The following is a 16,663-nucleotide window of genomic DNA, read 5'->3' as shown; positions in this document are numbered from 1 at the left end:
GGACAACCGTAAAGTATTTACCAATGATAAAAGGTTTTTTGAAAGGCAAGCTCACTAACTAGTGATGGGCGTGTGGTGGGCGTGGTTAAAAGCCCACAGATGGATTACAACGCGTCAGAGCGCTTGAGCCCTCAACCTAAAAATGAATGGGGAAAATGTAAAAGAAGGTGTCAGCATTTCAGAAGCTCTATAAATATTCTTCTTAGAGAGGTAACTGTAAGCCAATGCCACACTCAATGAAGTATGTGGGATAAAGGGGAAAGGCAAGGGTCAGTACCTCTCAAAGTCCACGGGAAAATGTCTGTAACATCTATTAGTGTAATTAAGATCACACAATCCAACCAGGCAACACCTTTCTGGTCACACCATCACAAGCTCCATTGTATTCTCCTGTCCCACAATGTAGCTTGCAACATAACTCTTTGCTGCCAGAGGAGGCCTGAGAATGCTATTATCCTTGGTCTTCTGGAAATGATTTTCAACATGTATGAATACGTGACATTCAACTCATTCTTGGTCTCTCTGTGTACTGCTTTCAAGGTTTTTCTCTCAGACTCTCTATTATTAAAACAATAGCACATCTATTCCCAAACTAACATTTCATTTTAATGCACCTGCAATTAAATGACACATCAGCAGAAAATAAAAAACAGTTTCTCATGTTAAAGGAATTCAGACCTAGTCATGTCAATATTGAACATTATTCAGCAATGTACTTTCAAGTAATGTTAAACTGTGCACATGTTCATTTTATATAGTTATATAAATCTCAATTACATAGATTAAAATAAAACTTTGTGTTAAAGTAAATATGAATGTAATAAATTGTCAGTACTTGAATGGAATTTGGTTGAGAGCCACATTTCTCAACATTAGACATCGAACATTAATGCACGCCATACATAAGTTGTCATCATTTCTTGTGCAAATACATTCAAATAACATAGGGACGGTTATACAAATACATTCAATGGTTATATTTCAATTAATAAGGTTAAGGGATAGTGCACCATTTTCTATTAGTTAAATGGTAAGACACACATTATATTGTCATTATGAATACAAAAAGGTTGTGAATTGTGACGTCAGGGGTGACAGCTAAATCTACGCTGCTCCACGAGTATCACAGCAGTAGTACCAAAATGTATAATTTTGCCACTTCTTTTAACATTTGTGAAACAAAATTATGTGTCAGTAGGGCCCCAGGTAATTTCTTTCCAGAGATCTTATGAGCATCCTTATATGTTCCCACCTGTTACTACACATATCAGAATGATAAGGTTTGTAGATCTTAATGCATCTGTTAAATACCAGTTGTAATAAAAACTGCATCCACCGAATACATTATGGTAGTTCAGAAATACAGATGAAACCTTTATCAAGGAAAATGAGTGGTAAAGATCAGGTCATGTGGAGTTTGATGTGGTAAGCCCCAGAATATTCTTCTTATTCCCCATATTATAGGAAACACCCGAAACAGATGCTCTTTATCACACCCAATAAATAGATAAAAAAACACTGTATCATTAACATGTGTGATAAATATCATACTAACACTTCAGGCCAAGTTTAATGAGGCCTCTAAATGTTTTTTGTGACCTCTGGAAATGCAATATTCCCAAGCCAAAAATAATATTTAGGAGAATATTTGTGGGGATTTGAGGCAAGTAACCCTGTTGTGCTACACTGCTACACTGCATCAAAGTGAAAGGGCAGGAATGCCCTGTATCTATAGCAGTTGGTGCATTCCTGTCCTTCCCTCTGCACTGGCACACAAATGTCTGCCTAGCTCTAAGGCAGACACCCTTGCACCATGATGCATGGGTGTCTGCATTACATGCAGGACTGTTTTTGTGCAGGAAGGGGCACCTTCCTGCACAACAACAATCATGGGAGGCTTTTTCCTTTTTCATTGTGTGCTGCAGAATGCTGCACACACAGAAAGAGGAAAACATGAGGAAAAATAAAGATGTTTCTCCTTTTTGCACCTCCCCTGGGGAGATGTAAGGTTTTGGGGCATGCTCAGGTTTACAAGGCCTTGTAAATCTGGGGACACGTCAAAATCCATGGGTGTAGCGTGGGAACACCCACAGCAACTTCCATGGAACACCAGCCTTGCGCAGAGATTTTCACTGCCTTGCCTTTCTCCATATCTATGAGGCTACTCAAAGCCACGCAAAGGTGCTTTGAGTGGCCTCAGGTAGATTTCAGTTCAAGGTTTGTGCCATTGTTGCATCAAAAAATGTGATGCAACACTGGTGCAAGGGGCCCATCAATATGCCCCTTAATGCCACATTATTCTCTAATTTCCTCTTAAAAATTAGTCAGGTGCACTTATTCCAAATAATACTTAAAACTCACAGAATCTCTGCTAAATTTTTTAACAATTCCAAGAGACCTGCTATTATCAACAGGATGACAAAGCACCCTGGAACATGATGACGTTCTCAGCACTATTTCATGTCTTCTAACGGTTTGATTCTTATATTATTAAATAATAATAGTTTGGTAAAGAATTCAGTTACAATTATAAAAAAGAAATTATTCTTGCAAATTCAGAAAGGGTTAAGTTTTGGTCTTGAAAAACAACCCAAATCTTTGCACAATTTCAATCACTTTGAATGCCAAAGTGGCATGAGACATTCAAACCATTGAAACTGAATCAAAGTTACAGGATGATAAACGTTGATCCTAAGCCCCATTCTCATACCCCCTTTAATTCCATCTGTTCTGAAAAAAACTCAACCTAACAAAATTGATTTGAGCTGTGGAAACAAGACTAGAAAACCATAAGGGGAGTAAAACAACTCCAAACAATTCACTGTGTTCTTCTTGCATGTGCAACTGAAGCATGAGCCTGCTTTTGTAAAGAATACACTGCACATTGAAATGGCTCCAGACCCTTTCAGTAGGGTACAGTGACAATATTAAGGTGCCATTTAACATACACAAGGCAGCCTGACATCTGGTCAATGCAGATGTGACCCCTTCTCCACGCATCCTGCAGCAGACCGCTTAACATACTTCAGGTTTGCTTTTACTCTGGTGTGACACTTCTGATAAAATTGCTTCCACTGATGTGGTAGGACAATATTCATTGGAAATGTAATGCCACTCAGGTCAACAAGTCATGACACCCAGCTAAGCATTATTTTTGCTTTTCAGAAATAAGCCCCTATAGCTGGAGTTTGCTTCCAAGAAACAATAAAATTAGCGGTATCTCATGGTGGTCCCTGAAAGGAAAGAATAGGTTGGCAGACCAACAGTACACAGGATGGGCCTTCCAACATACACAGATCATTCAGCTGGTAGTGATCTGTTAGAAAGCTGGTAGTTCCCCTGACTCTAAATGAGGCAGGGGAATGGGAGCTAACCGGATTTAGGGGGCACCCCCAAATATTTACATTAAGGCTTCACTCCAACATATTCTACATCATCTCTTAGACTGAACCTAACCACAATATCACATATCTACCTCTCTTTCTTTTCTCACATTTAGTCACTTGGTGAAGAAAAAAAGTATAAATCAATAGTCTGGTACACCTAAGGGAGAGCTGTGGTGATGAGGTCTGCAGAAGTGAACCGTTTTGCCACAGTACTGTATGGACAACTGCAGTATCATTATACAGTTGTACTTGTAAAGACTTTTTTTCAATATACTCAATGTTGGTTCAATAGATGCGTCTGATACATAAATGGTCTCAATGAACACATAACTATTCTCTATGGTTTACATGAATACACGTTCTGTTGCACTGCTTGAAGTATATCCTCCTATCTTATAATTCAGCAATAGACAACAAAAAATAGATATGCCATTTCTCCTGCAGTACATATAAAAAAAATCATGAAATGGGGAACTTCACAATCTTATAAAAGCAGGTTTGGACCCAGTTGCTGAACTCACTTGCTGGATGATAGATACAGTGAGGGTGCCCCAGATTTTTATGATCACAATATGGAAATCCTCCACCCACTTTGCTAATTCCCAGCTTGGTTGCTACCAGTGTCACCCTCTTTTTGAGTGCGCACATATTTTATTTCTAATATTCCCTATAACAGTGCAGTAATTGTGGAAGACAGCAAGCAGATTACCCCCGTGCCTTTCTTTGAGTTTAACATTACCTTTGTTGTATCATAACACTTGGTGTGGACTTTTACCTTCAATTGGCATGGTTTTGAAAACCAGAGGTTTTTATTCACTAAAGGCTGTCAAAAGTTGCAGATGCTTAAGGTTTTCAGTCTGTGCTATATTATCTGTGGTGTGTAATGGTGTGCAGCTGATAATTGTTCCAGATTATTGCAGTAGGAACTGGCCCTCTCCCTTATGTAAGAAGATGTGGCAGGATCAAAGAGAGCTCTGATCTTCCACTGAGGATGGCTAATGGGACATAAAGATGGTTATTTTGTGGATTGTCATTGCACAGCTGATAATGGCATCTACTGTCATTGTAAATATGCCACAACTTAGAGGCATGGCCATTACCCCTCTGTGTCCTATTTAAGATGTGCATCCTAACTTTCTGCAGTCAGTGTTCTCCCATATCCATGCCCATGTGGAACATAGGACACCTCCTCCAATCCATGACCAATCATGATTTGTTTATGAGTGTTGTCCCGAAAAACAAGGGTTAAAGTGATGTTAGTGTTGGGTGGAAATGTCAGTTTAAAAGTAACATTTTAAACTAAAGCAAAAAAAGACTGAAATTCACCAGTTATAGTTTGCTGAGTTACTTAGAATTTAGGCCAGTGCCATGCTCTGCCAGTAACCTCACAGACTGCACCACTCATGAATTGTTGAATGATATCATTCATACCATCTTAAATGACATCACTGATGATAACAGTAGGCATGCAGAGCAGGGGGTTTGGAGCCCGTTATAAGGTTGGGCACATGGCCTTGCCATAATCCTGTGGACAATCCCCCACTGCGTACAGCTAAAGGCCTTCAAAATCGGGGGTTGAACATCTTCTTTGGCAGTGATAGTGGCTGCATTGGGGTAGAGTGCAGGACTTGCGGTCAACCCCCATCTGTGCACAGACTTTGGTTCCACACAGCAGGGGGTTGGGCACAGCAATGAGGTTGGGCACAAGGCCTGGCTGGAGTCGAGGTCATGCAGCCATCTCCTGCACCCCCTTATTATGCTGCACACAGCGGTGGGTTGTGCACCAGCATCAGGGTTGGATACAAGACCTGGCACCACTGGTGACATCATTTGAGATCTTACCAATAATGGCATCAATCATATCATTTACCACATTATGAGTGATGTAATACATGAGATCATAATAAGTAGTGCATGTCAAGGGTGCAAGTTATAGTTATTTTAGTAAACTATAATTTGATAATTTCAGTGTTTTTTGGGTGTGTTTTAAGCATTAGTTTTTGTGTTAGTTCAACATATTTTTTGTAGTATCACTTTAACCATTGATTTTTTTCAGTTACAGACATACACACATACTCACATATATACACGATATGTAGCTATTGCATTGAGAGTGGTAAATCATCAATCACCTCTCTATATTCTTCTATATGTAATTGTTTGGTAGTCAATATTTTCCAAATATTCAATATTATACAGCATTTTAGCTACAAAGATATTTTGTTCTTCTCAAAGCCCACTGGGTCTTATAAACTAGGTAATATAGAAAGACTAATTCATTTAATAGCAATGGTAAACTATGTCACACATTCAATTATCAGTTTAATCCACACAACAAGGCAAATTTCTTGGTTGCCTCATTGTACCAATACTGAAGACAAAAACAACATTTCCATGTCACGTGTGATGAACCTTTAACCTCCCTAGTCAATGCATTGAAGAAATGCCAACACAGTGAAAAGAGAAACAAATAATGTGTTCACAAAAGGGAAAACAAAGCACTGCATTATGTTTAACACACTAGGAAACATACCTTGTATGCTTGTCTAATTCCCCCATTATCTGCAATATTTTCTCCCAGAGTGCTGACTCCACTGAGCTATAAATAAAAAGGACAGATAAACAAATTATAATCAGAGGCCTGCCATAAGCATTTCTTCTGCTGATCACATTGTTAAGACATTGAGGTCAGTACACACCCTCAGGTTTTATGGGCAGAATAAACACACGGGCTTTGTTCACTGACACAGCTGCTGAAGACCAACAGAGGATCAGGTCAAATCATTGAAACACAATTATGAGCTTTGCACCATGAAGAAAAGGACATTGTATGGAACCATGAATAAATGAATATCAATCAACATACATGCTGCCCTCCTGCTAAATCCCAGGAGTAGTTTCCATACTGATACACCATACACTGCGACAAATCTTTAAATTGCTTTGCAGATTCTGGAGTCCACCAATCCACAAGATCACCATTTTCATTAAAATTTCTACCTGTAATACATAAGTGTTTAAATATATTTTACAATTTGGAATAAGACCAGTTAATGTTCTGCAGGTAATGTAGCTCAGTTTCATAGCATGTAAAGCACAAAAGCTCTATGAATTATACTGCATTACAGGCACTAACATAAAGATGCAGCAAATAGTCTCTCCTGGAATCGCTTCTTAAGGGCACCCCAGACCAATTTGCTAGGGGCACTGGCTTGATTATCAACTAACAGGGATAGTATCCATTTCCGCATGTCCTGAATATACTCTTGAGCCTGTCAAAAGTCCTAATTTCTACCACTAAGGGAATATGATCTGACATTATTCTACGGTGCTTTTCAACTCTTGCCCCTTCACAAAGCTTGGTTGATACAAAAAAGTAGTCTAGCCTAACGTGCTTCTTGTGGGGGGGAGGAGAAAAAAGTGCAGCCCGGATCAAAAGCCTTAAATTGCTGCCATATATCCACCAACCCATGGCTTATTACCACAGTCTGCACTACCCAGAATACCTTGTGCTTTCTCTCTTCATACCGACCAACACTCCAAATGGACGATCACTATTAATGTGAATATTTTAAATCTCCACATACAATGATGGGCGTTGCCAGGATGCTAGCTCCATATTGATAAACTCAAAAAGTGTAGGTTCACCCAAGTTAGAACCATTACAGTGAACATAATGTAAGCTTCTGCCCTCAAAGCACTCTAACAACACCCAGCGACCAAACTGATCAGTGGATTTCAGAATCAGTTCTTCCAATCCATTGCAGGCCACTATGGCTACCCCTCTAGTTGTTGTCTCCTGCATAGTACTTGCACATAGCTGATAGCCTGGAAATTCTAACATGTATTGTGTCTCCTGTATACATACAATACCTAGGTTTTTAAGCCTTTCAACACCAAACGCTCTATTCACTCTAGCAACCCACAGATGTTCACTGTAGCAACCCTCTGTTATGTAGTGTCATTGCAGTTCCACGTTTACCATTAACCAAAAATACAGATCCCCAACCCTCTCTCACCTCCCCCTCCTGCCACATAAGACCGCCAGACTGCTAAGTCCGTAAGATGGACTTCTTGCCCCCCCCTTCTCTCAGCATGCATTTAAACTACCTAGTGACATTTATCCCTTTTAGACCCTTAAATCAAGTGCAACTCCTGGGAGCTTCTTTAAGTGACACCACCTCCTATTGAAAACGATCACACATCAAATACTTATTACTCATTGTCTCTCATGTCCTGGGTGAGCTTCTCCATGCTTTGATCTCTGACATGAATACACGTACATCTTTATACACAATTTTCAGTCAGGCTGGGTTTCAATAACTATGCTTCCATTCCTCTCTCCTGGCAAGGACTAATCAACTTACCCCAATCTCCACTGTCTCTCTACAGTAGTATGACAGCAGTCATGGTTGGTAAAGAAGGATATCCCCTTCAAAGTTTTGCTTAGAGTCAGGGTGGGCCTTTTCAAACACTGCTTGTCGTAGCAGAAAGTTACAAAAATATACAATAACGGCCCTCGGCTGGTCTTGTCTATCAACAGAGTCCTTCCTTTGTATTTTGCTTTAACAAGAGTGGACACCAATGGGGCCTCTGTATCTCGCATTCCCAGTCCTAGTTCTCTAGCTCCAGGAAGGCCCTTTTAAATAATGTACCCAGGAAACTCTGTGAGAAAGTAACTTCTTTCTAGCATGGTTACCCCCCACTTTGGCCTCTTTGTGAGTGTGTCTCAGTGTGTTTTTAATGTGTCACTGGGATTCTTCTAGCCAGGACCCCAGTGCTGATAGTGAAAACCCTGTTTGTCAGTGTGTTTTGCCTGTTTCAATGGGAGTCTGCTAGCCAGGACCCCAGTGTTCATAGTTTGTGGCCTAATGTATGTGTTGTCAGTAGTGCTTAACTGTGTCACTGAGGCTCTGCTAACCAGAACTTCAGTGCTTATGCTCTCTCTGTCTCTAAATTTGTCTCTATATGCTAGTGGCTTCATTTACCAATTCCAATAGGCACACTGGACCCGCCCTTATAAGTCCCTTCAAGTCAGCCATCTTGTTTTCCAAGGTGTGGGGACCCTCTGGAGGCTTCTGAGTGGCACGTGCCAGCAGGTGACATCAGAGACCCCTCCTGATAAGTGCATACCTTGTGAGGTAGCCAATCCCCCTCTCAGGGCTATTTAGGGTCTCTCCTGTGGATTTCTCTTGAGATTCTACTTGCAAGTTTCCATCATGAATCCTCTGCAACTACTACTTCATCCTCTGACCTCGGATCGACCGCAGACTGCTCCAGGAACCGCAACAAAGTATCCAGAAGGGCTACTTTGACTCTGCAACTTCAGTTCCTGCCAGCAATTGCAACAGTTTCTACAGTGTGCACGCTCTGGGGACTCCCTGTCCAAAAGGACAAAAGAAATCTCCCGTGGAGTGACAGAGTCACTTCCCTGCTCCAGTAGGCACCTTCTAAGATGACGGCCGGTGCTCTTGGACTCCTCTCCTGGCAATGATCATGCTCCTTGGTACACAGTTGGTGGACCCCTTTGAAACAGACAGTCCTAAGGTCCTGCTGTCCAAATGTGGAGGAGGTAAGAACTTGCCTTCCTTGTTTCCAATAGTACCATTGTGCACCGCGTCATTTTCACCTCCTGGGGCCTCTGTGCACTATTTGCAAGATTCCCTTGTGCACAGCCTGGCCCAGGTCCACAGCACTCTATCCTGCAAAGCTCAACTTGCTGAGTTGTTCTGCGGCGGCGTGGGACCATCTTTTGTAGTGGTGCCACAACCGCAATTTGCACCTTCTTTGTCCCTGTGTCCTGGGACCTCCGTGGGTGCTGCCTGGTCATCTGGGGGTTTCCTCCAGTGTTGGGAGCCCCCTCTGCCTCCGCAGTCTGAGTTGAGGCCCCCAGGTCCCTCCTGTGTTCAGGCAGCGCCATTTTGATGCAATCTGCGTTATTGCTTCAACCAAGGCTTGTTGGACGAATCCAGCACTGCAACTCGCCTGCATCCAACATCTCTACATGGGACATCTTTTGCAACATGCAGGAACCCTCATCCATCTTCTATGGTGCTCTTCTGCAGACTTCTTCTAACTAGAGAATCCTCTTTTGCACGATCTTCTAGGTTGGAAGGGGCTCCTGTCCTTCCTGGAATCTTAAGCGACTTCTGGACTTGGTCTTCTCTCTTTACAGGTCTTCCGGTCCAGGAATTCACCATTTGTTGCTTGCAGTCTTTCTTGGTCCTTGCAGTAACTCTAATCACCACCTGTAGTGTGTCCTAAGGAAACTTGCAGTACTTTACTCCTACTTTTCTGGGCTCTGGGGTGGGGTATTTTAATCACCTTTGTGCTTTTCTTACTCCCCAAAGCGATTGTCTACACACTACAGTTGTCTAGAGGTAAATTTGTGATTCACATTCCATTTTCTTAGTATATAGTTTGTGTTGCCCCTAGACCTATATATATGGTTACAAATAATAGCTTTGTTTGATGCAAGTGGGGTAGCCAAAAGTTCCCATGTCTCAGATTTTTTGGGATCCGGAAAAGGCCTTTGAATGGGTGAATTGTGGGTATTTATGGGCAGTGCTTAGGAAGTATAACATAGATCCTGGCTTCACTGGGGCTATCCAGGATTTGTATAAGAACACCTGGGCTGGAATCTGAAGCTTTTCCAATCCTAAGGGGCACAAGGCAGGGGTGCCCCCGCTCTCATTTGCTTTTTGATTTATGTACAGATCCATTGGTACTGGTGTTAATAAACAATACATCAATTAGTCCAATAGAAATACATGGGGTGAGCACGAAGACACTATCTTATGCAGATGACATCACGTTGGTAACGCATGACCTCGGGGCTACTCTAATAGAGGTTGAGAAGGAGATGAACAGATTTAGTAAGGTCTTGTGATACCTTTGAAACAAAGCAAAGTGCCTGGTATTTGCCAATGAACTGGTGCACCTGGAAGATGAGCGAAGAACTGAGTAAGTTAAATATTTGGGAGTTAAGATCACAACAGATGTGGACACCATTGTAGCAAATAATTTGGCCCCAGTATTAGCCAAGACCAAGAGAGAACTGCAGTGTATATATAGTTTATATCTCAATCTAGTGGGGTGGTGTAATGTTATCAAGATGCTCTTCCTCCCAGGGCTTTGTACTTTTTGGGCCTATCCCACTGGAATTTGAGCAAATCTGGTTTAGACATATGGAAGAGGTAGCTAGCAGCTTCATATGTTCATATACTAAGGTCTGCAGGGCTCTCAAGTATTTAGCCCTGCCAAAAGATAGGGGTGGATGGGCTGTCCCTAATTTTAGACACTATTACTGGACTGCCACCTTACATAACATGCAAATAAAACCAAAAGGAAATGGCCCAATGCTGAGCTCTTCGTTCATCCTGAAAAGAACAAGAAGAACCCTAAAACACCAATGTCACGATCCAACACAGAGATAAATAAGAGTTGCTGCCAAATACAAAAACTGGGCTCTGTCAAAGCAAACAAAAGAGTAAAAATGCCTACGATTCACATTCAACAAACCACAGGAAATAATCTGCAGTTTCTGGGAGAAAACTACTATAGATATTTTGTAAATCTGTGCATATATACCTTTGCAACACTAAAAGGACCAAACAGGAGAGTCCATAAAAAATCTTAAGCCATACATGCAAGCCATGTCTCCCCATCTGAGCTCCAGCAAATGCACAACTTCTTAAACCCACGAGAGCTTGTTTAACAATCTGCCTTTGAATATACTATTATTTGTTTACCAAGCTTCATGCAACCAGTCAGTGATGGCTTCAGAACATTCTCTATCCAAGATGGGACCAAGCGAGGAAAAAAGAAGAGGCATGATTTGTAGAAAGAACTGGGAGATCCGTTAGTGGGGCTGGCAAGCTGATTGTCATGTGCTCTCTGAGCAGAAAAGTGCTGTTGAAAGAGACACACCTATGCCATAATATTCCTACATTTCAGTGTGTTACTAAGCCTTAATATACCTTTATTTCACAATTTAAAAAACATTCAACAGAGGAAATAAAAATAAAAAATGGCTCAGTGTTGAATCTGGGGATGCACAACACTGGCCTGGGAGGCAGAGACTCATGCGAGGAACAAAATGATGCATGTCATTTTAAAAACATGTTTGGAAATGATCAACTGGAATGATGCCAAGAAGGAAGGGGAACACTTGAAAGAATCCAAAAAGTGTGAAGACTATAATTAAGGAATTCATTTATTTTAAATTCAGATGTTGGTTTGCTGTTCTATGTTTCTATGTACAGGCACAGATACCCTTCATTCAGTAGACTAAGAGTCCAGGATCTTGGCATTCAACAAGTATTCAAACCTATCCTCACGTGGGGCAGATGGTAATTTTCAGAAAAGACCAACCACCTAACTTATTTTGGTAATTTCATTATGTTTTGTATCTGAAGTTGGCCCATTGAAGTACTGTGGGCACTGCAGTCCAAACAGGTTATGGGATAGTATCAGAAGTAAGCATGCACAGATACCAAATTAGGAAGTGGCTAAAGCATGCAGTTTAATGGATGTGCAGAATATGGCATTTCAACTACACTTAGAAGTTTTCTAACTTCAGATTTACTATGACAATGTCTAAAACGATGCCAGTGCCATGTTATAACAATAAAACCTTCAGCGTACATTAAAATTGGAAAAAATACATATATAAAAAATTATATTTGAAAGGAATTCACATTCAAAAAATAAAATGTGGTTTATAATTATAACAGTGAATTGAGCAAATAATACCATCTCATTATTTATGCACTTGTATTGTTATCAAAATGACTGGATAATATGTTAATTCTGAGTTCTGAGCCATTTTCTTAGATCGCCTGCTTCTAAGATATACCTAACCCTATTAATGTATTCACAATGACACTCTTAAAAGATTGATTTCCTTCCGTGAAAATGTGTAGTGGCTTTGGAGAGTAGTGTACATAACAAGGATAATGTGGGTTTAGGTGAGGCAAAAGCTATGTAACATTGAATTACTAAATGCAGTCTCAAAGCTCATTTTAAAATGAGCTGTAACATGGTAAAGTCCTTAAAGGTATAACTGATCTACAAAGACTTAGAAACGCTGTCCTTCCCACTAAGTAAATGAGATACAACTATATACAATGATTGGATCACCTATCAAGCAGCGCTGCCCTCCGGAAAAAGAACCCTTGTCCGCCAGCCATTCCCTGGTGGTTTCAGTTGCCAGAAAAAGGCGGGCGGAAGGGGTGCTCCGGGGCCCCACTGGGCCCCCCTGGGGGCCTCTGCACTGCCCATGCGCTTGGCATGGGCAGTACAGGGGCCCCTGTGTACACCCTGTTGCGCAGGTCACTGCTCGATTTACGGGCAGTGATTTGCGTGACAGGAGCTGCTGCACCCGCTGCACTGTGGCATTGACGACGGCTCCATGTGGAGCCGTCGGCAATGTCCAGGCCCAGCATTCCGCTGGGCTGGCTGGCAGAAACACTGTTACTGCCCCCAGGCCCAGCGGACTGTTAATTATTCGGGCGCAGGGTCTCAAGGGGGCTGGGGGTCTGTGATAAGACCGCCAGCATCAACACGGCAAACCCGCTGTGTTCATAATGACCCCCATAGTGTTTTCTTATACCTGTTTATGGCAGTATGTCTTCCATGCAAATATATAAATGTAAAAATGTATGCATACATATGTATGTATATATTTACGCCAAATGCAATATGTTGTTTTGATTTAGGCATCATTGTTTATTTTACCTCTAATGCAATAGTGGGCATTTTAGCTAAGAAAGAGTTCCTGTGACACCAGTTATATGGATTCTATACTCCACCACTCCGAACGGCAGACTGTTAGATACTAATGTAACTAGTATAATGGATTTTGTAGGAGAAAGAAATACAAATACCATGTTAGCCTTTTAATTCTACTTACATTCTTTATCTTTGCTATTGCCACAGCAGGTGGAATATTTATCAATATAAATTTTATATAATATGTTAGTTGGTTGGTTCATAATAAAAATCTCTAGTAAAACTATCCTGGATGCTGTGTGTGTGTGCGGAACCATTGGAAAGGGTAAGGGGAGCTCAACAATAAACGTTTGTCTATGACAGGTTCGATTGCAGTCCTTTTAAGGATCTTTTGTCAGCTACTTCAAGAGGGAGTTCATGGGACACCAATCTATTTTCTCCATTCTAGAAGGTATGCTGGCAAACCATCAGTACCAGCGGGCTAAGGGAAATCTACCAGGTGTGACCAGGGTTACTTAGCAACACAATGAGGCCTCCTAGCTCTTTGACAACATAATGACTTGCATGTCCCATAGTACGTTAAACTGGGTTAGTGAGACACGTGCATGAACCATGGGAAGGGAAAACACAAGAAAACTCAGTGGAAGAAAGAGATACAGATAGGATGATATGAACAAGCAGACCCCAGCATGCTCAGATTGACAATAAGATATTGGCAATAAAGTGAGTTAAAAGTATAGTTGATGACAAAACAGAAGGGATATACACACATCAGGAAATGGCAATACCTATTCTGAGAGAAAGAATTCATAAACACTGTCATGAGTATCATGATAGGAACACACTAACAGAAAGACGGGGCATTTAGGATTGGCTTTTATGGTTTTTCTTCCTCTGTATACCAGAGAATTTAATTATCACTGGTATTTGCCTGATTACACCATCTTCTAGCATGTGAAACACCCACAAGTGCAGTGGGATAGCAATGTGCCTGAAAAAAGTTTGGCTGATTAACTGGAGGAAAATGCAATAGAGTGGAACTCAACATATTTCATTAGTAGCTTCTCACAAAACGTTGGAGAAGGGGATTTGTGGTATAAATTGGTTAAAAAGGCTCTCTTCGGGGCAAGATTAGTGTTGCACATTTGTGGGTGTTAGACAGTTGTTCATGGAAAAATGTTTTGTATTAGCTATGCATGTGTATGGGCATGCAGGAGGTGGCAGAAGTATGCAGTCACAGCTATCTTTGAATTATTACCTTCATAGCATCAGGTGGGGGCAGAAAGTGCTTTATGTTGTAACCATTTCTTTTAGTACCAAGGGAACAGGGCAAGCAATGGTTTGTTTGGGAATAGTATAATTATAACAAGATAATCAGAGTTTGAACAAATCCAACCCCTAAGGCCAAATAATTGGACCAAATGATTTAGCAAAACAAACCGTTTGCACATAAATGGAAGTTTAAAATAAAATTAAAAGGTAAGCCACAATGTATAAATATAAAGAAAGGATGAAAAAACAGAATGTACAAATATTTTTCGACATAATGATTACTTTTTTTATTAAGAACGTGAAATGGTGTAAAGCAGCAGTGTTTCAGTGACAAGTAAGGTGCAAAGAGAATGTAAACCCAAATAGACCCATTCTAGAAAACAATAGGCTGCAGCATCTGTGGGCTATCATGAATCATAACTTGCTGAATAACTCAAGCCTATCATGATCTTCATTGATATAAATGCTTAAATAGTCTATATTGTGAGTGAGTCATCGTTTGGGCCCGTATGGTTGACTTGATCAGGGTCACCATTAGGACAGGGCCCCAAAACAGAAAAGAAAGCAACCTAGACCAACCATTGGCAAAGCAAATAAGTCCAACATTGGCCTCTAGCCTTTATGCAATTATTTTTTCGTTTTGTCATGGTTTTTGCATAACTTTATTGTTTGAGGCGCTGCTAGGCATTCATTAAATTTAAAAAAGGCATTGCCTGAACGTTAAAGGGTTTTTCTGGTCTCAATAAAGTACACATTACCATGGGAAAGATAGAAAGAAAGAAAGAAAGAAAGAAAGAAAGAAAGAAAGAAAGAAAGAAAGAAAGAAAGAAAGAAAGAAAGAAAGAAAGAAAGAAATTCCACAGTACAAAATGTTGGATACTAAAATCCAAATTACACCCCACCTATGTTTAACTGAAACTGTTACAGGTGTGCTGCATATAAAAACACAGTTAATTTTGCTTTTCTTCCAGGGCAAAGTTCATTAAAAATACATTGGTTAAGTCCAGGAACACAAGAGGGTAAGCTGTGAAATAACAGCAGTGCACTTCTAAAGGAATTTACAACCATGTTGGAAGGAGATAGAAATTGATAAAGCTGGATTGTGCCCTGTGCTCACTTCGAATGCATCCTACTATTACATCAGGCAACACTGGCACTAAAGAGAACTAAACTACATTGTTTGCAGATGAGTTCATTGGGAAAGAGGAAAATGAAGTCATCAAAATGACGTTAACCAGACGTTAATAAGGTTGTGCCATTTCTGTATTCTGCAGTGTGCTGAAACAAAATGAGAATGACACAGCAACAGACCAACAGGTGAACAGAAGTGGCTGAAAGTTCCTTTAAGTAAGTATATTAGACAAATTATTTTAGTAAAATCAAAAGGTCTTGGAAAATACCAGAATTAGAAAGGGTTAATAGGAGATAGGAGGCAATTATATGAAACAAATGTGCAGAAAGGCAACACCTCAGGGTGACAGGGGATCACTGGCAATTTGAAACCAGGGATGAATCCAAAAAGAACCATATTTGTATGCAACAAGTGAAAGGGCTGGTACAAAGTTATGTGATACAAGAGAAAAAAGCATCCGGCGGAGGTCAGAATCAGCCAAGGCTTAATGAAGGTGAAGTGCACCAACTGCCCCAGACATGGTCAACAAAATCAAGCTAAGTGAGTTCCTGCTGTGGGAACAAAAGGACTCCAGTGTACACTCCAAGAGAGTACAGAGCAAGACATCAATGATGACATATGATCAAAGTGGGGAACAAGTGATGAAGAAAACCCCAATGTACTCAGTCAAGGCAAGCGTGAATGCATTCAACTTTGCTTTAGTTTTACATCAAATTATGATTTGCAATATCCCACTAATTGAGTAGTCAATTGCTTTATGGAATGCATCAATTTATTACTTGGCGAACAGTGATTGAAGTCAAAGGAATACAGGACAATTTAGCAACTTGATTGGTAAGTTGTTTTGGTTTAAAAAATGGATCTGAAAGCCACTGGTTTGTGCATCCCTTCAAGTTGAGTGTTGGCACTCTTGCCTGGTTTGAAGTGGGCAAGGTTTCTGCTGGACTTATACATGCCAATACCTGTCCTTCTCATGACAGATGTTTTTTTTTTTTTTTTTTTTTACCACCCTCAGTGCTTATTTTAATTTTAGGGCTCGCCGTTGACCCATGAATATGGATTACTAGCTGATTCATGCGGAAGTCTCACTACACTGATGCAAAGCCTATGTCATGAGATGCTGTAGCAAGGTACCCATTCC

General features: G+C 40.7%; 1 protein-coding gene across 3 annotated transcripts in view; it reads right to left on the bottom strand.

The window, feature by feature from the left end:
• Positions 1 to 16,663, bottom strand: part of MME (membrane metalloendopeptidase) — a 352,340-nt gene that overhangs the window by 28,161 nt on the left and 307,516 nt on the right. For all 3 annotated transcript variants that reach the window (XM_069213314.1, XM_069213315.1, XM_069213313.1), the window contains exons 19-20: positions 6,253 to 6,386; positions 5,920 to 5,985 (exon numbers count right to left, since the gene is read on the bottom strand). In XM_069213314.1, the coding sequence (XP_069069415.1) occupies positions 5,920 to 5,985; positions 6,253 to 6,386 (200 nt within the window). The remainder of the gene's footprint in view (positions 1 to 5,919; positions 5,986 to 6,252; positions 6,387 to 16,663) is intronic.

The sequence above is a fragment of the Pleurodeles waltl genome, chromosome 11 (genome assembly GCF_031143425.1).
Source record: "Pleurodeles waltl isolate 20211129_DDA chromosome 11, aPleWal1.hap1.20221129, whole genome shotgun sequence".
Lineage (NCBI taxonomy): Eukaryota > Metazoa > Chordata > Amphibia > Caudata > Salamandridae > Pleurodeles > Pleurodeles waltl.
This window is presented reverse-complemented; position numbering and strand designations above follow the sequence as displayed.